The 25,947-nt window shown below is 52.2% G+C and overlaps 1 protein-coding gene across 1 annotated transcript; it reads left to right on the top strand.

Moving 5' to 3' along the window:
* Positions 1-5,652: 5,652 nt before the first annotated feature.
* GMIP (GEM interacting protein) lies at positions 5,653-24,316 on the top strand. The gene is made up of 21 exons (XM_086630941.1): positions 5,653-5,677; positions 11,802-11,895; positions 12,009-12,084; positions 12,852-12,915; positions 13,780-13,905; positions 14,201-14,265; positions 14,702-14,812; positions 15,031-15,111; positions 15,934-16,122; positions 16,214-16,351; positions 17,198-17,388; positions 18,060-18,181; positions 18,804-18,890; positions 19,016-19,114; positions 19,193-19,332; positions 19,594-19,782; positions 19,865-20,002; positions 20,113-20,309; positions 21,264-21,558; positions 23,285-23,405; positions 23,820-24,316. Exons 1-21 carry the CDS (start codon positions 5,656-5,658, stop codon positions 24,314-24,316), a joined length of 3,042 nt encoding a protein of 1,013 aa, XP_086487067.1. The 5' UTR covers positions 5,653-5,655.
* The last annotated feature ends 1,631 nt before the right edge of the window (positions 24,317-25,947 follow it).

Here is a 25,947-nt window from a genome sequence, read left to right as displayed (position 1 = left end):
CCCACCAGCACATAGAGATGTACGAGGACCCCCCCCCCCAGGCGCTGCGGAGACCCTTGAGGTGGGGCTCCCCGCCCCTCCCCCAGCACCCAGAAGCCGTGGCAACCCCCAAGGAGCCCAGGTACCTCGGGGACCCCCCAGGACCCCCAGCACTCTCTGGGGCAGGTACCAGGCCAATATCCCTTCTCCTGGTTTTTTGCTCTTCTGAGCAGGGGGGTGGGCACCCCCAAACTGGGAGAATTGGGATCCTCTCCCCTTAGGGGTGTCTTGTCCCCGGGGTAAAACTGGGCTGAGCACGGAGACCCCAGGGGTCTGCTGGCACTGGGCTGCCCCCGGGGGTACCACGGGGGAGGGAAAGAGGCCCCGCCCCCTCGGCTAAGCCACGCCCCCAGGATCGAGGTCTCCCCGCCCCAGCTCGGAGCCCCCGCCCCAGCTCGGAGCCCCCGCCCCCAGCTCGGAGCCCCCGCCCCCGGCGCAGCGCCCGCCCGGAGCGGTGCCCGCGGTGCCCCCGCCAGAGCAGCCGGTTCCGCCTGTTGTGTCCCGCGGCTGGTGCCAAGCGGGGGCCGGGCCCCCCTCCCCTCCGATCCACGAGTCCACGGGAGCGTCTGTGCTCGCCCTCCTCTTTTTTCCATTTGTTTCTTTTTTTTTTTTGGAGGGGGGAATTTTTTGGGGAGAAAGAACAAACAATAACGAATAATGACGATAACGGTAGCGAGGAGAGAAGCCGGCACAGCAAGCGGTGACTCCTCCGGAGCGACAGACACAAACCCATCTATTTTTGTAAGAGAAGAAGAAAAAAAAAAAAAAAAAAATCCCCCGAAGTGCCCCGAAGCTGCCCCCCTGGAGGGGAGTTAAGGGATGGGAACCTGTTCCGTGCCTCCCCAGTTGCCAGGAGGCAGGGCCAGTGGCTGTGATGCCCAAGCGTGGTCCCAGCACGTTTTTGGGGGGCTATGGCACTAAAATGCCATCAGGTTGAGTCTGCCAGGTGGTCCCGCTGCCCCTGAGCCTCCAGCACCCCCAAGCCAGGGAGGGGGGGGGTCTTGTCCACACTGCCCTGTCCCCACCTTTCTCCACATAGTCCCCAAATGGGCGTTTTTGCCGCAACCTCCTCGGCTCGCTGGGGCGGGTGCTTTTGCCTGGCCAGGTCGAGCATCCTGGCCAAAGAAAAGGGCAGAAGACCCCCCCAGAACTCCCAACCCTCCCAAAAGGCTGAGTCTCCCGTAGCAGCCCCATCCTCATTATTATTATTATTATTATTATTATTATTATTATTATTATTATTATTATTATTATTATTATTATTATTATTATTGTTATTATTACAATTGCTATTATGATTTATTTTATTTTCTCTGTCGGGATAATTTCTTGCTTTTCAGTAGTTTTGGTTCCTATTTATTTCCAATTCTTTGCTGGCTTCCTCCGGCCCTGGGACCCCTGGGACCTCTTTGCCCCTCTTGTGTCCCCTGGGACCCCCACCTCACCCCTCCCGGCTCCTGCTTTTTGCATCGCGTCGTGTCGTGCCTGTTTGCAGCTTCTCGTAGTTTTAACTTACCGTTGATGTAAATAGTTATTACTCCCGCTGCCCACGTGTACGCGCGTCCCCGGCGCCCGCGGCCGCCTCCACCCCCCAAGCTCTGACCCCTCCCTGGGGCAGCTCCCTGCCGAAGACCCTCGTCCCAGGGGTCTGGGCATCCCGGGAGCTGCGGCGCCAGCACGGCGGGTGTGGACCGAAGGGTCCCCCAGTTCAGTAGCAATAAGGGCTGTGCCCCGGGGGGGTCCCACCTCAGCCCCCGCCGTTTCTCTGGGGGGCCCAACGCGGGGAGAGCTCCCGAGTGTGAGCAGGGCCCCCCCACCGTGAGCAGCACCCCCTGGGGAGCAGGGCCCCCGCAGGGGATGAGCTCCAGGCTCCCACCCCCAGGCTCGACTCTTTGTACTTTTCATGGCAGAAATAATAAAATAATAAAAAAAAAACCCCACCCCAAACACCCCATAAGTTGTAGAGTGTGTGTGTGGGGGGGTTTGATGTGACACACACTGTGCCCCGCGCAGCATGGGGCCCTCCGGGCTGAGGTCTGGTGCAGAGCGCCCGGACCCCGGTGGCTCCCACCATGGACCGTTAAGGGCAGCGGCGCCGGGACTGTGCCCGTCCCCGGGCATGGTGCGAGGACGCTGGGTGCACGGGCAGGCACGGGGGCACTGGAGGGGCCGTGCTGCTGTTGGGCGCGCAGCTCCTGCGTGCTCCTGGGGTGGCGGGCAGCAGCGGAGGAGGATGTCCTGAGTCTTGTCCCCCCACTTGGAGAGGTCTCCCCATGCCAGGCACCGGGGGAGATGGCTCTTCTCAGTGCCCGCCATGGGAAAGGCTCCCGCTGGGCTGAGCTGTGATGGAACCCATGGGTGATGGCACCCATGGGTGACGGCTGCCCGCTTGCCACCTCTGCCAGAGGCCACGCTGAGGACTCGGTTGTCTGTCCCTCCCCAGGGTTGTTGTTGGCTGCACTTGTCTCGGGTGTACGTGGGCTGCCTCTGTTTGGACTTCTCCCAGTGGTGGGGGGTGACTGGGGAGTGGTGGACACTTACGGCTTTGAACAAGAGCTGCTGCGGATGAAGCTCAAGAGGGTAAACAAAGGTGCAGGGGCTGGAGAATGACATCAAGGGGATTCAGGCTGAAGGTACCTCTGGCTGCAGGCGAGAGACTGTTACCCAGCAATGAAGGGGTTAAAACTTTCGTGTAAGAATTTCCCGGAGGGTTCAGCAGGCGGTTTGCACACACCGAAGGACCAGAACGGGACGAGCATCCCTGAAGGTGCCGGCAGCCATCAGAAGGGAGACTCTTTATCTAGAACGGTCTGCCCTTGCGGCGAACATCCCAGAAAACGTATAAACTTGGTTCTCGTGTTGCTCTGAGCTGGGAACACGCGCAGCAGCGACGTGGGGAAAAGGGAATTCCGGCAGCGGGAGATGGTGCCCACCGACTCACGGACCCTCTGCCCCAAACACAGCCCAGCCCCAAAAGAAAGGGGCAGAGGAGAGAACTGAGCGTGGGAAGGGATTTCCGCGTACAGCGGGAGAAAATGCACCGGTTGTTTCAGAGAATAACAATGACTACGGACACACGTGATGGACACGCGTGGTCGCAGCGTGTCACTAAGGTGCTGCCCAGGGGCCGGGGGTGCAGCCGGGAGGAGACACCCCCCGTGCACCCGCCCCCCAATAAAGCAATGCCGCTTTCCTACACTGCAAACTGTGTTAGGGGGTTTCTGTCCCGATTGTCGGTGACAGTGGGGCTCTGTGGGGCCCTATGGGGCTCTGTGGGGCACTATAGGGTTCTGTGGGGCTCTATAAGGCTCTGTGGGGCTCTATAGGGCTTTGTAGGGCTCTGTGGTGCTCTGGGGCACTCTGTCATGCTCTGAGGGGCTCTGTGGGGCTTCTGTAAGTTTCCTATAGGGCTCCATATGGCTATATAAGGGTCTATAGGGCTTCTGTTGATGTCTATAGGGCTTTTTAGAGCTCTATAAGGCTCTATAAAGCTTCTATAGGGCTTCTGTAGGGGTTTATAATGGTCTATAGGGCTTTATAGGGTTATATAGGGCCCTCAGACCCTTCCTAGGGACCTCCAGATCCCACTAGACCAATTCTACACCCCTCCAGACCTATCCTAGAGCCCCCAGACTAACCCTACAGCCCCCAGATTAATCCTAGAGACACTCACATCCCCCAGACCCATTCTACACCTCCCTGGTCCCATCCTAGAGCCCGCAGACCCATCCTAGAGAACCTCAGATCCCTTCAGACCCATTCTACACTCACACAGGTCTACCTTTTGACCCAACAGCCCCAGACCTGACAGCCCCGGACCCGTCGACCCGACAGCCCCCGGCAAACCAAAGGTGCCAGGAGGCAAAATCTTGGCTGGTTCTCACCAGCCCTTGGCCCTCTGCTGAATGCACCAAGAGAACTGGGGCTCTGGCCTCTGTCCTTTCCTTAGGCACCATAAGTCAACCTGTCCCAGTGCCTCACCACCCTCAGCGTAAAAAATTTCTTCCTTAGATCCAATCTAAATCTTCCCTCTTCCAGTTTAAACCCATTGCCCCTTGTCCCATCACTACATCCCCTTGGAAAAGCAGTGTTAGAAACGCAGGAGGAGTTTGCAGACGGCACTGGAGGACACTGGTCAGCAGAGCGGCCGGTGACTGCTCCGTGACCAGCGCCGATCCGACGGCACCGGCACGCGGAGAGACTGGTGCCGCAGCTTCCCTCTGCTCAGAGGACCCTGATAAATCCCTTTGCACTGGAAAAAAAACACTTTTTATAGCACTTATCTGTGAACAAAGCACTTGGCAAACGGGGTATGATAATTTAAAAAAATTATAGTAAGTTATTAAAAAATTATAGTAAATTATAAAAAATATAGTAAATTATAAAAAAATATAGTAAATTATAAAAAATAGTAAATTATAAAAAATATAGTAAATTATAAAAAATATAGTAAATTATAAAAAATTATAGTAAGTTATTAAAAATTATAGTAAATTATAAAAAATATAGTAAATTATAAAAAATAGTAAATTATAAAAAATATAGTAAATTATAAAAAATATAGTAAATTATAAAAAATAGTAAATTATAAAAAATATAGTAAATTATAAAAAAATATAGTAAATTATAAAAAAATATAGTAAATTATAAAAAAATTATAGTAAACCTGTCATTATACCCATGGAACCTACCTGAGATATGTCCCCTCGAGCCTGAGACATTCAACACCGGAGCAGGAACTGTGAGATTCCAGGATTTTTTTAATTTTTGTTTGAATTAACCAAGAGTTAACGATGAATCTTAACTCCGACGTGTGTCTGGCTGGAGTTGGTGGGACGGCGGAGCCTGGAGGTTCACCCACCATGAAATCCACGGAGAAGCTTGGCAGAAGGAATTCAGCAGCATCACTCTGGTCGCCAGCAGATGCTGAGGAAAGGGAAATTGTGGGTTTTTTTGGGAGTCCAAGGCCAAATTGGGTGCAGAAAAATACATAGTTTTTTAAATTATTCATTATTTAGTGAAGAAAACCCAATAACTTCACCGCTCAGCACAATTTTTTTTGTCAACTGTCACATTTTTGCTGTCAGTTTCTCCAATATTTGCAGAAAGAGAAAAAGTTGCCTCCAATTTCTGCTCGCTTCCACCTAAAACTTTTGAATAAATGTTTTCTATTTCCCGCAGCGCGCTTCCATCACGAAATCACCGCCGGCATTCCTAAACGGAAGGCAAAAATTCCACGGTTTTCCAGGTGGTTCTTGGGGAAGCAGAGTTTTTCTCCCCAGGTGGACAAACCGAGGCGGCTGGAAGCCCCGACGCCGGGAGATGGTCCCCTCTTCGCCGTTCACCGAGACACATCCGAGTTCCGCCAACCGCGCGCTCGCCGTACGCGGAAGCGCGCCTGCAGGAAGCAGATTTGACCTCGGCAGCCGCGCTTCGCCGACGGGCACTTCTGCCAGATATTTTGGGCAGGTCTCCTCCAGCTCTCATGGGCTTTTGGATCACCTCTTGGCGTCCGACCTGAGCAGGAATTTTGGGTTTTCCGTAACTCAGCCGCAACTCGGAGCGGAGTTCTTCGGGATTCTGCTGCCGGCAGAGCGGAACGCTGACGGTTGAGCCATGGGGGACCCAGAACCAAGTGGTATGTGATGGAATTTGAAACAATTTTTTGTGCTGTTTGTGTCGTGAGCTTTTGGGGCACGGTAGGACGCGTGACGCAGGGCGGGCTGCGAGCCACCGAGGAAACACGGGTGCTGGAAACAGCCGTTAAGTTCCTCTAACTGGGGTTTCCATGAAGGTCCTGACTGTTCCGTTCTCTTTCTCCGACAGATTAAATGATTCGATGAGTTTGTGCTGGACGTTGAGTTCCGTAGGAGGAAGGGGTAGATTCCGGTTGGATATTAGGAAAAAATATTTTACCATGAGAGTTGTAGAACACTGGAACAGGTTGCCCAGAGAGGTGGTGGATGCTCCATCCCTGGAGACGTTCAAGGCCAGGTTGGACGAGGCCCTGAGCAACCTGATCTAGTTGGAGATGTCCCTGTTCCTTGCAGGGGGGTTGGACTAGATGACCTTTGAAGGTCCCTTCCAGCCCTAACCATTCTATGATTCTAAGGGGTGCAAACCCCTTTTTCAGGAGGCAGAAGGTGCAGCGTTTTCTCTGAAGAGATGGGAAGTACCTAGTGCTGGTACCATCACCCGCTCGAGTCTCTCCGACAAAAACGTGCTGTGGGTCCTCGTTCTCGAAGGTGACCACCTTAATTCTGAACATAACCAGTTTGAATCAGAGTAGCACTTACCGGTCAAGCATCCGAGGGGTCTCTGCACCACCTGAGAGCAGGTATCCCTCCTGCCAGAGCCCCATCTCCAACAGGGGCCAGTCCCTGGTGCTTCAGAGAGGTGGAAAAAACCAACTTCTCGCTGTCTCTGTAATCAAGGAAACACAGCGAGCAACGTTAGTCATAGAATCATGGAATGGTTTGGGTTGGAAGGGTCCTCAGAGACCATCCAGTTCCAACCCCCCTGCTTTTCTGCCTTCGGCACCGTCTGTGCAACCCCTTATCCAAACTGGCACCAACACCCAACGTGCCCATCACCCAGCGTTACGTCTGGGGGCACAAGCAGGGCCTGTTTCCGCACGACGTTCCCCTTTTTTACGTACCCGGAGCTGGCGGCGTTGCGCAGGAAGCTCATGTTGGGCAACCACCCGTTGTGTCCATCTCTGTTTTTCAAGGCAGAGACTTCCAAGCCCGGTGATATGACATCCGTACCCGACTTGGGATGTTCATCATGTGCTGCAGTGGAAGCATGACTATTTCTGAGGCCACTTAAAGACTCTGTTAATAAAAAGCTGCCCTATTTCTTGGCCTACAGTCTTGGTCCCATCAAGCACTTTACCAGGAGAGATGATTACAGGTTGCCCAGAGAAGTTGTGGCTGCCCCATCCCTGGAAGTGTTCAAGGCCAGGTTGGATGAGGCTTTGGGCAACCTGGTGTAGTGGAGGGTGTCCCTGCCCATGGCAGGGGGGTTGGAACTGGATGATCTTTGAGGTCCCTTCCAACCCAACCCGTTCTATGATCCATATAGATCCATATAGATCCATAGATCCCTAGATCCAGGAACTAGATGATCTTTGAGGTCCCTTCCAACCCAACCCGTTCTATGATTCTATGATGACACAAGTCTGGTCAGTCAATAAACCCACCAAAAAGCAGGAATCTGGTTCTGAGATCCCCCTCAATTTGCAAAACCAAAACGACTGATGGAAATTATTTCGTTCACCCTTATTTTTTGGCCAATGAGTGTCCCAGGTTCCTCCTTCTGTTGCTAATTAAGAGATCCTTTTCCTTGTCTTTTACCAAGACAAGTCTGTTTTAGCAACATTCTCCTTCCTCCCCGGCGGGCTTCGTTAATCCCCTCGTTAATACGTTCTGCTGCTCAAGACTCTGACCTCGCTGGTTATTTCCTGCCAGCTGTGGGTGATCGCGGTGGGTGGTAGCGGTTCCGCCTTCCTCAAAAATTAAAACCGAATTTACGAACCAGCCACGTCAGGGCCTTGGTTCCACCGAAACGGGAAGAGAAGCTGAGAACTCCGAGCGACAGATGGGAAGTGGGTTTGGTTTTGCAAAACTGTCGTCAAGGAACTCGGGTTATTTCATTCCAAAATTTATTCCTCGGACAGAGATGCTGGTGTAGGCGGCCGGAGCAGCGTCCTTTGCCGTAATCTCGCCGAGGGATGTGTCCGGATTAAAGAGGAAGGATTTCCCATGGGAGTGGTGGATGACTGAGAGTTTTCAGACTGGTTTGGCTCCAGCTGTGCTGGGGTTCACCCGGATGCTACCGAAGCGCGAGCCCTTTCCTGCGGAAACGAGAGATTCGCTCCGGTGGAAAAATCCAGATGTTGTGTCGCAAAGCGCCAGGACCAAGCGTAGAGAATCAGAGAATCATAGAATGGTCAGGGCTGGAAGGGACCTTCAAAGGTCATCTAGTCCAACCCCCCTGCACGGAACAGGGATATCTCCAACTAGATCAGGTTGCTCAGGGCCTCGTCCAACCTGGCCTTGAACATCTCCAGGGATGGAGCATCCACCACCTCTCTGGGCAACCTGTTCCAGTGTTCCCTCCAGAAGAGGGAGGCGCTACCAGGAACGGGCTTGTGATGCCAAGATTTGGCCACGGTGCCAGGCTGAGCTTTGGACACCTCGTTTCACGGCGGCTGCGGCTGAAGGGGAAGTGGAGCTTCTGCCGAACGGCAGCACAAGAGCTTCTCTTGCTAAAAATATCCTGGAGGCTCTGCACGCCCACCGCCGTGGGAGCCCGGTCTCCCCGTCGTGGCGGCAGAAGGCAGGGAAGAGCGGGGAGCTTTCCCGAAGGAAGACGGTGCAGATGGGATGACGGTCTTGTCCATCCAAGGACGGGGCAGAACTCGGCGCGACGGCTGGCCCGCTCCACTGCGAGCGTTGGCCACGCAGAGATGCTCTGCCTGTAGGATGTAGGTCTGGTGTTGACTCCGGCAGAGGTGTCTGCTGGAATTGTCTGAGATAGAATCATGGAATGGGTTGGGAGGGACCTCAAAGATCATCTGGTTCCAAACCCCCTGCCAGGGGCAGGGACATCTTATGGAATCATGGAATGGGTTGGGTTGGGTTGGGAGGGACCTCAAAGACCATCCGGTTCCAACCCCCCTGCCATGGGCAGGGACATCTTATGGAATCATGGAATGGGTTGGGTTGGGTTGGGAGGGACCTCAAAGATCATCCAGTTCCACCCCCCTGCCATGGGCAGGGACACCCTCCACTACACCAGGTTGCCCAAAGCCTCATCCAACCTGACCTTGAACACCTCCAGGGCGATAAGAAGATAAGAAGAATAAGGATATGCTGTCCTTCAAGGAACATAGATAATTTTTAATCTCCAGAAGAGTTAGCTTCTAGATCAGCCTTCCAGTTGTCATGGTTGTCCGGTAAGATAACTGGTTTTAAGTTGATGGGTCCATTTGTAAATAAAGGCTGCAGAGTCGTGGTGAACGGACGAAGGGCTGAGCCGGAGTCTCTTCCAGGGCTGTGGTCCTACATCTCAGCGCCGCAGCGGATGCTCTGCTGCCTGATCCTCACCGGCCAAAGCAAAGGGCTTCGGAAGACGAATTAGATTATGGATATTTATGGGAGCCTCCATGAGCCTGCCAGGCACAGGAGCTCCGTTCTCCTTCCAGTACAGGAGAATACGTGCAGATGTTTACTTATTTAGCAAGCAGCAGTCGGGGGTTCATCTTGAAGGTGAACTTCTTGAAGTTCATCCCTTCAAGGGACGTCTTGAAGGTGTCCAACAGACGGCTGGCAGCTGTGACAACGAAGAGCAACACTTTCAAGGCAGTTCATTCCCAATTTTCCAAGATTTCCAAGAGGTGGGACAAAAGGCTGTTGCTCCTGAACGCCGAAGAGGCTGCGTGCGGGGAAGCACGTGTTTGAACTGGTGAGGACACGGCTGAAAACACCAGCTTGGTGGTTTTTTAGGCTAGGAAAACTTTTTACATCCGATTTTTGCACCTTCTTACTTTCACAGCGTTACGTTTGATATTGTCTGAGCGAGACGAAGCAAACGACTCGAGGTTCTCGCTTAGCTCGGGCACTTTTCAAGAGCAGCATGTCTCATTCTGCCCATCGCCGGCGCTGCTCGAGTTGAGTCACTTCTTCCTGTTGTACAATCTTCTGCTGGTGGTAAACAGGAGAAGTTAAAGCTGCTCGCACGAGGCAACGAGAGCTGCTGGGATCCAGATTAAATTGGTGTGTCTTGGATTTGTTAATCATAGAATGGTCAGGGCTGGAAGGGACCTTCAAAGGTCATCTAGTCCAACCCCCCTGCAAGGAACAGGGATATCTCCAACTAGATCAGGTTGCTCAGGGCCTCATCCAACCTGGCCTTGAACGTCTCCAGGGATGGAGCATCCACCACCTCTCTGGGCAACCTGTTCCAGTGTTCTACAACTCTCATGGTCAAAAATTTTTTCCTAATATCCAACCTGAATCTACCTCCCTCTATTTTAAAACCGTTACCCCTTGTCCTATCATAACTGGCCCTCCTGAACAGCCTCTCCCCATCTTTCCTGTAGGCCCCCTTGAGGTACTGGAAGACCGCTATAAGGTCACCCCGGAGCCTCCTCTTCTCCAGGCTGAACAGCCCCAACTCTTTCAGCCTGTCCTCATAGGAAAGGTGCTCCAGGGTCGTGGTGAGCAGGGAAGATGAGCAGGATCGTGCCGCTGCCCCGGCAGGTGCCCACTAACTGGGTCCTTCCTGCATCCTGGGAGTTTCCCAGAGTCACCAGCCTCTTCCAGAGGCAACGTGGAAGACCGAGGTCAGCAGCGGTGCGATGCTGTCTTAATGGCAGCTCCTAACCAAAACCAGCTTTGAAAAAAAAAATTAAAAATCTGTGTTTTTCAGGCCCAGGAGTAGCTGCAACTTAACGAGACGCAAACTGACTTTTCCACCCAACATCATTTGAGCAACACTTGCAAGAACTTGCTGCTCGCTGTCAAAAAACCCCACTATCAGTGAAGCAATTCTAGATTTAGGTCAACCACATCCTGTTTCCTGGAATGTCAAAAGGACAAAGAAGAGTGAAGTTTGCTTTTGTTTTTACCTATTGTGCCCAGTTTCATAGTTTCAAACGTTTCTCCTTTTTGTTTTTTTGTGGGTTTTTTTTTTCAGCAACTTTCAGCCTGAGTCAATTTTAGTTTTGGCCCTCGGTGACAAACACGGAACCGAGCGGAAAGTGAGATTAACGGCGCCGGTAGCTCCGTGTGAAACGCGGTTCCGCCGGCGTGGGCGCTACGGGGGTTTGATCCGTGTGAGCCGCTCCGTCGGGTCTGCCAGCACCCGACCAAGGGCATGGTGTGACTTCAGCTCAGAGTGGCTACAAGAAAAGTTTCCACCCAGTTTTCACAGCTGATCACAAGTCCTAAATTCATAGAATGGGTTGGGTTGGAAGGGATCTTCTGGATCATCTCATCCCAACCCCCCTGCCATGGGCAGGGACATCTTATAGAGTCCCAGAATGGGTTGGGTTGGAAGGGACCTCAAAGATCATCCAGTTCCAACCCCCTGCCATGGGCAGGGACATCTTATAGAGTCCCAGAATGGTTTTGATTGGGAGGGACCTCAAAGATCATCCAGTTCCAACCCCCTGCCATGGGCAGGGACATCTTATAGAGTCCCAGAATGGTTTTGATTGGGAGGGACCTCAAAGATCATCCAGTTCCAACCCCCTGCCATGGGCAGGGACACCTTCCACTACACCAGGTTGCCCAAAGCCTCATCCAACCTGGCCTTGGACACTTCCAGGGATGGGGCAGCCACAGCTTCTCTGGGCAACCTGTCCCAGTGCCTCAGCACCCTCAGTGTAAAAAATATATTCATGTATTATTATCATTATTACTTTAAATTTCATTAAATTGTTCTTATCTCAACCCACAAGTCTCCTTCCCTTTCCCACTTTAATTCCCCTCCCCATTCCCTGGGGGTGGGGGAGCACGAGCGAGCGGCCACGTGGCGTTTCGTTACCGGCCGGGCTAAACCACGCCACGTTCCCAAAATTTTCTTTCGGATCCCATCTCACCTTCAGCCTCACCTTCCTGTGCTTCGCCACGCCGTCGCAGCCCGTCGCTTCCCAGTGGTTCCGTGCGGGATAGTGGGGCTCGGAGACCACCGTGTCGGCCTCGGGGACCTCTGGGTCAGGAACTTCAGCAAAATGATTTCTTCTCCAACTCCAGGTCTCAACGATGAGGAGAGGACACCTGAAAATAGGAAGCGGTACAGTGAGATATTCCGGAGCCTGGATGCCATCGAAATCTCCATTGGGAACGCGTACGTCGAGAAATGGGGCTGAACTGGGTCTTTGGAACCTCAAAGGAACTGGTCTGGTCTGGGTCTTTGGAACCTCAATTGGCTTCATTCCATTTTTTTTTCTCATTGTACAGGACAGTTGACATGTTCGTCGGCGACGCCGACGGCACTGACGACACCGACCCGGCCGCAGAAGGAGACGTCGTCGCGGTAGGTGAAGAAGGAGATCCATTTTCTTTCAAAATTATGTTATTAAAATTGAGTTTGGGGTGATTTTCTGGAAAAAACCAAACGGTCACAGGTCTTACTTGAATAGAAGGAAAGAACTGTGCAACGCTCAGCGATGGAGGTGGCAACAGAGCAGATAATATTTAGTGGGAACAGGCATTTCCTCTTGGGATTTATATTTTTTTCTGAAAAACAAGCTGTGGAAATTGCTGGTTTGGCTTCCGGCTGCTAAGAAAAAGATTGGACACAGCAAACCCAAAATACGTTTGAGGGTCACACATCAAACATCTCTAAGATTTTGGCCTTGAACAGAAGACCTTCAAAATAAAACTTAATTTTTTTTTTGCTTGCTTTGGGCAGTGGGGGACTTTTGGGGATAATCAGCCACATTTTGTGGTTTTCTGTCTAAACAAAGCGAGTAGGAACTTAATTTTTCTCTGACAGCCACTGTTCTCATGTAATCCTACTATCCCATGAGCTAAACTTCAAAATAAAAATCAAATATTTGGTGATTTATAATAAAGTAAGAGCTGCCAGCATCCAGCCTTGCAGCCCTTTTCCAGCCTCCACCCCTCTGCCTTAACGACGTGCTTCTGTCTGTGGTAGACCTCCATACCGTGTCACCTCCTGTCCCTCAAACCTCAGGCAAACCAGGCACTCCAGCTGACCTTTTGGAAAAATCCTCCAAATTTCTGAGCTGGATACTCATTTTCCTTCCCCGTTTTCCTCTTTTTTTCCCCCTCCCACAGCTGAGTGAAAGCTTCAGCAAGAGCAGAACCAGTTTGGAGAAGCAAGCGCAGGCGGATATGACAGGTAAAAATCAGAGAGGTGATGTGAGAACTCTTGGTCCATCACCTGGCAACGGTCCCCAGCATCCTCCTAACGACACGGATGGACAACACCAGTGCCTCTGGCTCGGGCTGATGCCCAGCGAGGATGAGGATGACTGTTTGAGCCCAGTAGGGTCGTGCTTCCTCCAGCACGAAGGTCTTCTCCTCTGTTTGTCCATTAGCATCTCGTTAACAAGCTGCTATGATTCTCGTGAGCTCTCGATACTGATTTCTATCAACTATATTTTTTCTGGATACTGATTTCTAAATACTGAGACATCAATTCCCAAAGGTCTGCTGGTTTTGAGCACAGTAAAGATCAACCCAGTGAAACTTGGGATGCTCTGAAGCACTTTGTTACCCGCCAGGAGGGTTCTCACCAGCTCTGTACTTGTCGCTGGCATCACAAAAAGCAACATAAAATTGTTTTTTTTCCTTCATATCAAGTCTCTGTGAAGAAAACAGAAAGTTCTAAGCTGCTTTCTCACAGATTTCAGCATGAAATGTCTTTAGATTCGCCCACTGCTGTGTGATGAATCTGTATGAGGTTCCACCAAGGAGCAAGAGTATTTCCTGCAACTCCCCAGGAACCCATTAGGTCCTCAAAACAAATTAAATAAAAATATTTAATTAAAAGTGGAGGGCAGAGGAATATACGTGTCTAAATGACCTGGTTCCGTGGGCAGGACTGCACGGGACGTAGACCATAACGACGTTGTTGAGTTGAAAGACCCTTTTTTATGGCCGTTCTCCGAGTGTTTCGCGGCACCAACTCTTGAGACTCCAATTTTGCCACTTTTTGGGGGGAGCCTCTGCTGTTCTGAACCCGGATTTGTTCCGTTAACAGCTCAGGAGGCAGACGAGATGCTGATAAGATGCGAAGGCGGCATCGAGGCGGCCCTCGAATACGCCAAAACGTGGTGCAAGTACGTCAAGGAGCTTCTCAACTGGATTGAAAAACGTCTGAATTACGGTGAGTCCGGGCGCGGAACCAGCTGGGAGCCCGGATACGCTTCTCAAGAGCTTTTTTGGGAAAAAAAAAAAAAAAAAAAATGATAGCCAAGAACACCCAGTGGCAAGCAAAAGCGTGGCGGTGAGAAAGTGGCCAAACATCAGCCCTTTCCAGTTGTTTTTGCCTAAAAATAAAGAACTGGAGCCAGAATTTCTTCTTCCCTGAACGATCCTAATTGGCCGGAACGACGTCTGGCTTTAACAGACTCATCTCCGATGGTGAATCTCGTCTCTGATTCTACTCTGCCCTTTCACAGAGATGGAGTTTGCCAAAGGGATGGTGAAGATAGCGGAATCGGGACGAAACGCCATCTTCCAACAGGTACGTTGGCGACGTTCCCGCTTCGCTGGGCAGGGTTCCCCTCGGAGGAAGAGGAGCAAACCGGAGGCTGTCCGCATGCTTGAACTACTTGTAGAGTCCAGCTTAAATCCAACAGCTCACACACCTCCAAAAACCTGCCTAAAAACGCTCGGTGTTGGGACTAGGTCCTTTTTCCTTCCGTTGCCTCGTGACACGGAGCGATTTTTCGGAAAATTAGATAGAAGGATGGACTGGTCAGCATGACACTCAGCATAAAAGCTCTTCTGCTTCAAGCATCCTCCTGTGCTGTCCAAAATAACCCCCCCACCTCGTTCCACCAGCGTAGACACTCAACTTTCTGTAGTAGATCTGAGTCGTAGCTACCAAAAACTCTTACGTTGAGGGAAGCCGCAGCGATTATCCATCACTTTATGTTTCCTTTTCCTGGTTTCTGCAGTACAATATGCCTCTTCGGGCGCTCTACACCATGGTCCTGGAACACGACATAAAGGTTGGAAATTCAGCTAACGAGACGGTGGGGTTGCTCCAACACAAGGAGTTCTACCAGGTGCTGTATTTTTGGGGCAGTTTCACTGAAAAATTAGACGGGAGCATCGCAGAGACCCACCAGCAGTGATTTATCCTGGTCCAAGGGGGCGGAGGGGAAGAGAGAAGGAATAGCACACGGAATTTAAGGGAAAAAGAAGCATCTTGCAAGGCTTTCTCATGTCACATACTTTTTCCTGCCTCGTGAGGGACCGTTGCTCTCCTGTTATTCCTCCACAGCCTCTGTCGGCCAAGAAGAACGAAATTGAGAAGTGGAGGAAAGAATTCAAAGACCAGTGGACAAAGGAGCAGAAGAGAATGGTAAGAGACCAAAAGATGGGTCTGACATTTATCCCAGCCACGGCTCAAACCACTGAAAACAAATGTTTGTGAAGAAGCAGCAAGTAAATAACGTAACACGCATCCTGCTGTTGAATAAAAGTGCTTTTTTTTAAGTGCTACCAGCGTTCCCGTGCCACCCTGCCTGTGCCACCTGCCAGATCCCACCACCTCCTGTCGCTGGCGGGGCGAGGACACGGCTGGGCTGTCTTCAGCAGAGAGAAATTGGAGATTGGATATTAGGAAAAAATTTTTGACCATGAGAGTGGTAGAACACTGGAACAGGTTGCCCAGAGAGGTGGTGGATGCTCCATCCCTGGAGACGTTCAAGGCCAGGTTGGACGAGGCCCTGAGCAACCTGATCTAGTTGGAGATGTCCCTGTTCCTTGCAGGGGGGTTGGACTAGATGGCCTTTGAAGGTCTCTTCCAGCCCGAACCATTCTATGATTCTATGATTCTAAATCCCCAGCAAAGGACGTCTCTGTGCTCGCCACCCCTCGCCAAAACCCAGCTGCACGTGATCTGCTCGCACTTCTGGAGCAGCCCTTTTCTCCAGGGGTCCCTGCTGGGGAGGAGGATGCTCCTGGGCACCTTGTGGAATGGGATCCAGGAGGGCTGGGGCTCTACGCAGGGGCTCCCGTAGAGCTTCTGAGCTTTGGGAGGAAGGGGGACAAAGAACACTGATGTCTGTTTGAACCATAACATCCATTTGATCCAAGAGACAGGTGCTTTCCTTGTAAGCCGTGACTTTTTCCTCCTGGAACCTCACCGAGGTTCCTACACCTGTTCCTTGACCCATCCCAGAACGAATCCCTGTCCTCGCTGCGCAAGTCCCGCCTGCAGTACGTCCAGCGCTGCGAGGAGCTGGAGAAAGCGAAGCTCTTGAGTGCGAAGGCGGAGGAGGAGTACCAGAGCGTGGCCGTCGCCAACCCCGGCAGCGCCAACAAGCTGCTGGAGAAGCGACGCCGTTCCTGCGAGGAGGCGCAGGCCAAGGTGATGGGCTCGGACCGCCGCCGGCCCCGCGTTACGGCGTCTTCCCACCCCCTTCCTGGTGACTTTCTCCTCCTTTTCTGGTCGGGCGCAGGTTCAGGAAACGGAAGCTTTGTACAAGACGTGCATCAGCGATGCCAACTTCCGACGGCAAGAGCTGGAGAAAGTACGGGCACGGATCATCTCCCACATCCGGAAGCTCATTTACCAGGGGGATGAGGTGCTGACGTGGGTACGTGTGGTCGTCTCGTTTCTCCTCTAATCCTTGTTTCAGGGAAATGTTTAAGTTTCTCTTAAACTCTTTGGGATAAAGACCTCCAGGCTCGTCACCATTTCCCTGCTGAACCACCCTGTGACTGACCATTCTCAAGCAGTTGGAGTTAGGGAAGTTCTCTGGATGTTGCTTTGCTCCCAACGATTCTCAGATATCCAAGCACATTTTCAATTACTACTCTACAAGAAAGATGGGGAGAGGCTGTTCAGGAGGGCCAGTTGTGATAGGACAAGGGGTAATGGTTTTAAAATAGAGGGAGGTAGATTCAGGTTGGATATTAGGAAAAAAATTTTTACCATGAGAGTTGTAGAACACTGGAACAGGTTGCCCAGAGAGGTGGTGGATGCTCCATCCCTGGAGACATTCAAGGCCAGGTTGGATGAGGCCCTGAGCAACCTGATCTAGTTGGAGATGTCCCTGTTCCTTGCAGGGGGGTTGGACTAGATGATCTTTGAAGGTCCCTTCCAGCCCTAACCATTCTATGATTCCTTTGAGGACAGAGATATCCATAGAGAAAGTCTAGAGGGGGGAGGAAAAAAGAAAAGGAAACCCAAGAGATAACGGTAAATACTTTTTATCCAACCTGTTAAGTAGAACTATTAATAAGCAGAAGTGCAGGTAACCAAGTTTGGGTCATGGAAAGCAGAAAGTTGGTGAAGAACTGTGGGATCCAAGGGAGGAAGAAGCACCTAGGCTTTGACTAACCATGGGGTTGGAACTAGATGATCTTTGAGGTCCCTTCCAACCCAAACCATTCCATGATTCTATGATTCTATGAGCATTTTCTTTTTCTTTCCTTGTCAGGTCACTTTAAGGATGTTCAAGCAGCGGCAGGCTCAGTCAGAACAGATTCCAGCGGGATACCAGTACCTGTCCGAGGTCTGCAAGCCATATAAAGCAGGAGAAAAATACCTGGAGTTCATTCAGGCTCTGCAGAAGAAAGACATCCACGTGGAAGTGTTTGAATTCGAGCCACTCGCTGCCGGAGGGCAGAGGTAAAAAAAAAATGAATGAAGTGGAAAACATTTATCCTAGATGAAATGTCAGAAACATGAAGCTCACGGAATAAAAATAGTGATGGTTGAAACCTGGCAACGTGGCAGCTTTGGGATTGCTGGTGATGGAGAAGCCCCCAGCCCCAGGCGTCGGGATCCCGTCCCCCTGCGCAGCTCCGCTCACGGAGAGAGGGTCTCTCAGCCACGTCCCGTCAGTTATTCCCATCATTTGGCAAAGATTGGGATGGCTCATTTCTCACATGGGTGAAGCTGGATTTCCAACTTTTGGATTTCCAGATTTTGGATTTCCAACTTTTGGATTTCCAGATTTTGGATTTCCAACTTTCGGATTTCCAGATTTTGGATTTCCAACTTTCGGATTTCCAGATTTTGGATTTCCAACTTTCGGATTTCCAACTTTCGGATTTCCAGATTTTGGATTTCCAACTTTCGGATTTCCAACTTTCGGATTTCCAAATAATTCCTAAGTTTTTCCTGCAGATAGCAAAAGGGAAATCACATTGAATAAATTTTCCTACCTTTGTGCAAGGAAAGGTCTCCTTGAAAACTCAGCTTGCGCCCGTAAACAGATGCTTTGTCCCGGGTACCCGCCAGGCACCAAAATGATGCAATATTGTCTGTTTTTCTGGAAAACTGTGATCTCTTCTCAGGTCCCCTCCCAGCGGCAAGAAGAAGACGGCGTTGCCGTACACCGGACTCTCTTCCGCAGCGAAGGATGCCAGCGCTCCGGAAGATCCATCCCGAAAGCAGTTCTCCACCAACGGCGAACAGAGTAGGTTGGATTTAACGAAAATTCCACAATTTTCTCTCTCCAGTCGCTGTGGTTTCATTCAGAGGGGTGGCCAAAGGGGTGGGAGAGGTTCTCAGATTCCTAGAGCAGTGCCTAAGGGTTTGCTCAGACTGGGAGAAAACATGGAAAAGTGTTTATGGATTCTCTTGGGAGCTTGGTTTGGACTTCAGCCCCGTGGTGAAGCATCCCGAGAGCGCTCGGAACGGTTTGTCACCGTATCCACCGTAGGAGGCTCCGGGGTGACCTTCTAGCGGTCTTCCAGTACCTCAAGGGGGCCTACAAGAAAGATGGGGAGAGGCTGTTCAGGAGGGCCAGTTGTGATAGGACAAGGGGTAATGGTTTTAAAATAGAGGGAAGTAGATTCAGGTTGGATATTAGGAAAAAATTTTTCACCATGAGAGTTGTAGAACACTGGAACAGGTTGCCCAGAGAGGTGGTGGATGCTCCATCCCTGGAGACGTTCAAGGCCAGGTTGAACGAGGCCCTGAGCAACCTGATCTAGTTGGAGATATCCCTGTTCCTTGCAGGGGGGTTGGACTAGATGACCTTTGAAGGTCCCTTCCAGCCCTGACCATTCTATGATTCTATGATCCCCCTTCCGCAGGCACGAACAAATCCCTCTGCAGCGACACAGAAAGCCTCGGAGGGAGCTGTGAATCCCGGTCTCTGGATTCTCCCAGTTCTAGCCCAGGTAAGAGCCGTAGAAACTCATGCCTGACGTTGCCCAAAACCCTAAAAAGGGAATAAAGTCTACACCGACCCACTCTGCGCATCGCGAGGATGAGAACAGCCGTTTCTATTTTCTCTATTCTCAAGGAAATTCCAACAGGAAACTGTTGAAAGCTCCATCCACCAGCACCGTGTCCTCCTCGGATGATTTCGAAGAGAGAGATTCCTTGCAGGCTTTTGAGAACGGTGAGCCACGCGCTTGTTTGACCCCACGAGGTGGAAACCACACTTACGCACCGGTTCCTTTTCACGCTGTTCCCACAGAAAACGGTACATCCCAGCAGCAATTTAGGAACATCCTCCTCTCCAGCGCGGCGCAGACCCACCGGCTCCGGAAATTGCGGGGCCCATCCAAGTGCAGGGAGTGTGACAACTTCATGGTCAGCGGCTTCGAGTGCGAGGAGGTGAGGGCTGGAAGATGTCCCTGGGGTCACCATCATCTTGCTGAAGGTCTGCGAGAACGAGGGGCCCCCTCTGCAAATTTCGGGGCTTTTCCTTCCTCTCCGTTGCACGAGGCACGTTTTTCTGTCCTTGAGGAAGCCATGAAACAACCCTCTTGGGGTTGGTGGGACTTTGGTGGTTGAGGGGACAGGAGAAGTCCTCCGAGCTCAGCCACCGCGGCAGTGCTGGACCACCACCAGCCCGTAACGGTTCTGCCGTTCCAGTGCTGCCTGGCGTGCCACAAGAAGTGCCTGGAGAACCTGCTCATCGCCTGCGGCCACAAGAAGTTGCCCAACCGAGTGCCCCTTTTCGGCATCGACTTCACGCAGGTTCCTCGAGATTTCCCGGAGGAAGTTCCCTTCATCGTGGTGAAATGCACCTCCGAAATCGAAGCCCGTGCCCTCGGGGTGCAGGTGAGTAGCCCGTTGTCCCGGCTTCACTCTTCTCTCCTCCGGATCCGAAATTCCTGACCTCTCCCCGCTCTGAACCGCGCAGGGGATCTATCGGATAAGCGGATCCAAAGCCCGGGTGGAAAAGCTGTGCCAGGCGTTCGAGAACGGACGGAGCTTGGTAGAGCTCTCCGAGCACTCCCCCCACGACATCACGGGGGTCCTGAAGCATTTCCTGAAGGAAGTGGGTACCCGATCCCCGCCGGGAGGGCACGTCTCGGCCGACCGCATCCCCCCCGGTGCCAGCTCAGCGGGATGAAGTAACGCGCCGTTTTCCTCCCCCTCTCGCCGCAGCTTTCGGCACCGGTGCTGCTCTCCCAGCTCTACAACGATCTCATCGCCCTCGCCAAAGATTTGCAAAAACCTGGGGAAGAAAAACCGGATCGCGCGGGTTTCCCGGCGGATCCCATCCAGAGCATGAAGGATTTGCTGAGCAGGTTGCCTGGAAGCAACTACAACACTCTGCGGCACCTTGTCGCGCACTTGTACAGGTGAGGAGCGTGCTGGTGGTCACGCTGGTTAGTGTCAGGTCCCACCACAGACCCCCGTTGAGACCTCGCTGCCCACGGAGCGGCCGGCGCGTGAGAAGAGCATCTGGGCTTCCTTGACCTGGGAGAGGGCTGATCTGGAGCCAAGCAGGCAGCTGTGAGGAGCATAAAAAAACTCACCGTGGTGGATTCCATGGAAAGGATCATCTTGCAGCAATTAAGAGACAGTCTTGATGACTGAGAAGGACCAGAAAGAGGTTGGGGCTGAGAGAGTTGGGGCTGTTCAGCCTGGAGAAGAGGAGGCTCCAGGGTGACCTTCTAGCGGTCTTCCAGTACCTCAAGGGGGCCTACAAGAAAGATGGGGAGAGGCTGTTCAGGAGGGCCTGTTGTGATAGGACAAGGGGTAATGGTTTTAAAATAGAGGGAGGTAGATTCAGGTTGGATATTAGGAAAAAATTTTTGACCATGAGAGTTGTAGAACACTGGAACAGGTTGCCCAGAGAGGTGGTGGATGCTCCATCCCTGGAGACGTTCAAGGCCAGGTTGGACAAGGCCCTGAGCAACCTGATCTAGTTGGAGATATCCCTGTTCCTTGCAGGGGGGTTGGACTAGATGACCTTTGAAGGTCCCTTCCAGCCCTAACCATTCTATGATTCTATGACCAGAAGGTCCTCACTGATAACGCTCCATAGTTAAAGTGGTCAAGGAATAACAGGAATCCAGTCCCTTTGCCCCAGCTCTGGACACAGGTCACAAGAAACAGCCGCTCTCGTCAGCCAGACAGGTCCAGGCAACTCCTGAGGTTTTTCCTCCAGAGTTTCCCCGCGCAGTTCCCCATAAAAGATGGGATTTTTCTCTCTGCTAAGAAACGGGGGTTTTGGCACGTTCCATCCGTGTACTCAGGGGTTTCCCAGCTCCCAACCCAAATGCCCTAACAGTCGTGTTTCCCTTCCCCAGGGTGGCAGAGAGATACGAAGAGAACAAGATGTCCCCAAACAACCTGGGTATAGTGTTTGGGCCAACCCTGATCCGGCCAGGCTCGGGGAGCGACGTCTCCATGTCCTGCCTTGTTGACTCTGGCTATCAAGCCCAGATCGTGGAGTTTCTCATTCAGAACTACGAAAGGGTGTTTGGGATGGATGACCTGCCTTCATCCTTATCCCTTGGATGTGAAAATCCTTCGCAAGAAGCGGCGACGGAAAAGGATGAAGGACCTCAGAGCCCAAACACAATCCAGAACATAACTCCAGAGGTAGAGCTCCCAGACACCGAGCTGGGCTTACTCACCCTGCTGTAGAGACAGGGAGGTGGAGTAGCAATTAAAGAGAACTTTCTCCACAGATAACAAACCCGTTTGCTATCAGAGGGTTGTTCGGAGAAGAAGGAGCAGAGCCTGTTGCACACAGGGTGGGAGAAACAGAAAAAATTATAAGCTATAGATCAGTTGTGGCTGCCCCATCCCTGGAAGTGTCCAAGGCCAGGTTGGATGAGGATTGGAGCAACCTGGTGTAGTGGAAGGTGTCCCTGTCCATGGCAGGGGGTGGAACTGGATGGTCTTGAAGGTCCCTTCCAACCCCAACCATTCCATCATTCCATAAGATGTCCCTGCCCATGGCAGGGGGGTTGGAACTGGATGGTCTTGAAGGTCCCTTCCAACCCCAACCATTCCATCATTCCATAAGATGTCCCTGCCCATGGCAGGGGGGTTGGAACTGGATGGTCTTGAAGGTCCCTTCCAACCCCAACCATTCCGGGATTCTATGATCACTCGCTCAGCTTCTCAGACCACTCTGGATGGTGGTTTTGCTCCATGCTCTGGACTCCAGTCATTCTACAGCGACGTGCACTCAAGACCCAGCAGATTCCCCAGTACAGCCCTGCAGGGTTCTGCTGCATCCCCGAGCAGTGGCCATGCACCCTGTTTTTTTTCCACCCCCTGATTCCGGGTGTTCTGCGTTCTTCCCAGGCTTCCCAGCTCTTTCCTCACAATATTTCCCAGCACTTTCAAAAACACAAACGGGCAGAGCATCCCTGAGCTGGGACATGGTGGGTTTTTGTTTTTTTTTTTCCCTTTTCACAGTTTGATGAGCAAGAAAGAGGAGAGGACTTTCCTACGGTGAAGCCAAAGCGAGTGAGATCCAGGTTCAGGGATTCTCTGCCTCCTGCTTTTGAGCCAGGGGTGCTCACGTGTGTCCTCAGGGACCACATCCATGACACCCACAGCTTCCTCTACAAGTCCAGTTCACTGAGGAAGCAGAAACTGGAACAACTGTGATGATGACAGCCGAAATAAAAATCACCAGGGTAGACACAATTCACTTCTTGCGTGCCCAAGTCCTACAGGAGTAAAAAAACTTCCACGGAAAGCCCTTCGAGATGGGCACAGCTATTGCCTTGGACTATTTTCAAAGCCATTTTTACCTGAATTCCACAGAAGGGGCCACAAAAAAGGGGAGTTGCTTCTAAGGGCACTCTCATTTCATAAAAATTAATAAAATCAACCTCTGGAGCCCAGCTGACCTGATCCTGGTGCAAGCTGGCACCGCTTCCGTACCAGCTACGACTCCGGCACTCCCGTGCCCCTCACTCATCCTCCCGTTTGCTTTTGGCAATAGTTACCAGTTAACGGCCCAGTTCCTGACATTCCCCCTTTTTGTCCTGAAACGGGCTCCCGCAGCATCCCGCGGGACCTGGGAATTGGCCTCGGCACGCTGCTGCTCCGCGGATTTTTTGGCAGTTGTGGGAGGGATGCTGGAGTTGGCAGGTCTTGAACCATAATTTGGTCTCATGGCCCTTCCCTGTGACCTTCCGCAGCTCCCTCCCCATTCCCCCAAGAGTTAGATGATCCAGGAGACATCAAAGGGTTTTCAGCTCGAGCGGTCGCCTCCTCTAACAGGGTTTGGGGTGACGTGGGAGCTGACGGTGTCATCAGGTCAAATAAGAGTCCATGTGTAAACATCCATGGCTTTTCCCAACAGAATTCCTCCTCCAAGCACGGTTTAAACGCGGGCTGCGTCTCCGATAACTCGTCTTCCAGGGAAGCCACCGGTGAGCTGACCCCGGAGGGAGCCGGCAGCCCGCTCGGCGCGGATGCTCCAGGTAAACCACGCGGTGACGGCGATGCCGTCGCGCCCCGTGCCGCGGTCGCCGGCTCTCGCGCCTCCCTCCCGCACCGCGGGGTCCTCCTCGGCGCCGCGGCTCCGGCTCCGCACGGATAACTCAGCGACGGCCACGTGGCTCCCAGAAAAGCCCAAACATGTTTCCTGCTGTTCCTCAGGAAGGGTCGAGGACAGCCTGATGGGTGTCTTAGACCTCTTTCAAGTTTCTCTCTTGTGGTTGCTCCCGAGCAACGAGGCTGCTGGAAGGAGCAGGAGGGTTGATGCTCCTGTTGATGCAGGAGGGTTTTCAGCATCTTTTCTAACAGGAAAACGAGTCATCAGCCAAAATTGTTTGTCGTAGAAACCTTATCTCACTGTCCTGAGATAACCATCCAATTTTTTTGTTGTTGTTCAGACATGAATACGAGCGTTGGCTCTGAGCTGGAGGACCTGGAGGACTCTGTGCTGGAAAAGACGGACAGCGATTCGGACACGGTCGTAGCGACCCAGCCCAGATGCCATTTCAGCCGACAACCTGTAAAATACATCCGAACGCAGGCGAAAACCAAACCAGTCATTCCCAAATCTTCCAGTTTGCCCTTGAGGACTACGACGTTAGCCGACGTGGCCACGGAGTCTGGTGCAGAAAGCAACCTCACCGACAGCAGCTCCACGACAAAGGACGTCCTGGAGGAGGGCAGTAGGAGCAGGAACAGCTCGAACGACCCAAGCACACTCAAGCAGCGCTCAGGAGGGAGACAGCAGCTCAAACATTTTGAGATCACGCAGGAAACGGCCAGGATTGTCTCCAAGTTTAAAGTCGATGACGCTTCTGCGTCCCCTGAGCCTTCTCTGGAGAGCACAGGAGCTCCTGAGAAAGCAGAAGACCTCAACTCGGGGACGTATCTATAGAAAAAGCCCTGAGGGTAACAGGTAACAGCAACGGAAAGGGAGAGAGGACTGAAATCCTGCTGAACGAAGGAAGAGCGATGGGATGAAAACACCATCCTGGAGAGGAGGCATCTGCACGGCACTACCTTGGAGCTAACAAATAAAAAGCAAATCCTGGGTCAGCAAACCCAAAGGAGCGGTAAGAAGCAAGCGAAGTGGCCCTCTATCTCTGGAACATGCCCTGCTTGGCACGAAGGACAAGGCAAGAAGTGGAGGAAACACAGATGGCCTGGCTAGGAAGATGTAGCCAGGAAGGGGGCAACCGAAATGTAGGACACTGGGCAGAAAATATTCTCAAATCATCGTTTTCTGGCAGCTGCAGCAAGCACTGATGTTGGTCGTTTTTATTTCATAGCAATTTTGAGCTTAATTCACTTTTTGAGTGTTACAGAACAAGGTACACGGGCACAGCTCATGTTCTCTGGATCCTTCTGCGTCCGCTGCTGGAGCTTCAACTCGCCAGTCATGGAATCATAGAACCATCTGGTTGGAAGAGATCCTCAAGATCGAGTCCAACCATTCACCCTGCACTGTCAGGGACCCTAAACCATGTTCCTCAACACCAGTCAGCACACAGCTGTTGCCCAGAGAAGTTGTAGATGCCCCATCCCTGGAAGTGTCCAGGCCAGGTTGGATGGGGCGTTGGGCAACCTGGTGTGATGGAGGGTGTCCCTGCCCGTGGCAGGGGGTTGGAACTGGATGATCTTTGAGGTCCTTTCCAACCCAAACCATTCCAGGATTCTATGTTCTGTAGAGTGAAAAGATCATGCGGTGCTCTGAGCTGGACCTCGTTTCTCCAGAACGTTGGTTCTCTTTCCCTCAAAGCACGCTGAGCTTCTGCAGCACTCCCTCGTGGAGAAGACACCGCCCTGAACCCCCAGCAGATAAGGAGATTTCTCGGATCTAGAATCACAGAATCCCAGAATGTCAGGGATTGGAAGGGACCTCAGAGGATCATCGAGTCCAATCTCCCTGCCAGGGCAGGACCACCCAGATCAGATCCCACCAGAACGTGTCCAGGTGGGTTTGGAACATCTCCAGAGAAGGAGACTCCACAGCCTCTCTGGGCAGCCTGTCCCAGTGCTCTGTGCCCCTTACTGGGAAGTTCTTCCTCATGTTTAAGTGGAACCTCCTGTGTCCCAGCTCAGATCCATTTCCCCTTGGCCTATTATGGGATGTCGCTGAGAAGAGCCTGGCTCCATCCTCATGGCCATCACCCTTTGCATATTTATAAACATTAATGAGGTCCCCCTCAGCCTCCTCTTCTCCAAGCTAAAGAGACCAGTACAGCCCTGTATAACCCAGTACAGCCTGGTACAGCCCAGTACAGCCTGGTACAGCCCAGTACAGCCTGGTACAGCCCAGTACAGCCCTGTATAACCCAGTACAGCTCCCTCAGCCTTTCTTCAAAAGGAAGATGCTCCACTCCTTCCATCATCATCGTGGCCCTGTGCTGGACTCTCTCCAGCAGCTCCTTGTCCTTCTTGAACTGGGGGGCCCAGAACTGGACGCGATATTCCAGCTGCGGAATTCCGCACCAGGGCAGAGCAGAGGGGCAGGAGAACCTCTCCCGACCCACTCGCCACACCCCA

Source organism: Tauraco erythrolophus, unplaced genomic scaffold, assembly GCF_009769465.1.
Source record: "Tauraco erythrolophus isolate bTauEry1 unplaced genomic scaffold, bTauEry1.pri scaffold_61_arrow_ctg1, whole genome shotgun sequence".
Lineage (NCBI taxonomy): Eukaryota > Metazoa > Chordata > Aves > Musophagiformes > Musophagidae > Tauraco > Tauraco erythrolophus.
Note: the sequence above shows the minus strand (reverse complement) of the source record. Positions and strands in the feature narration are given on the sequence as shown.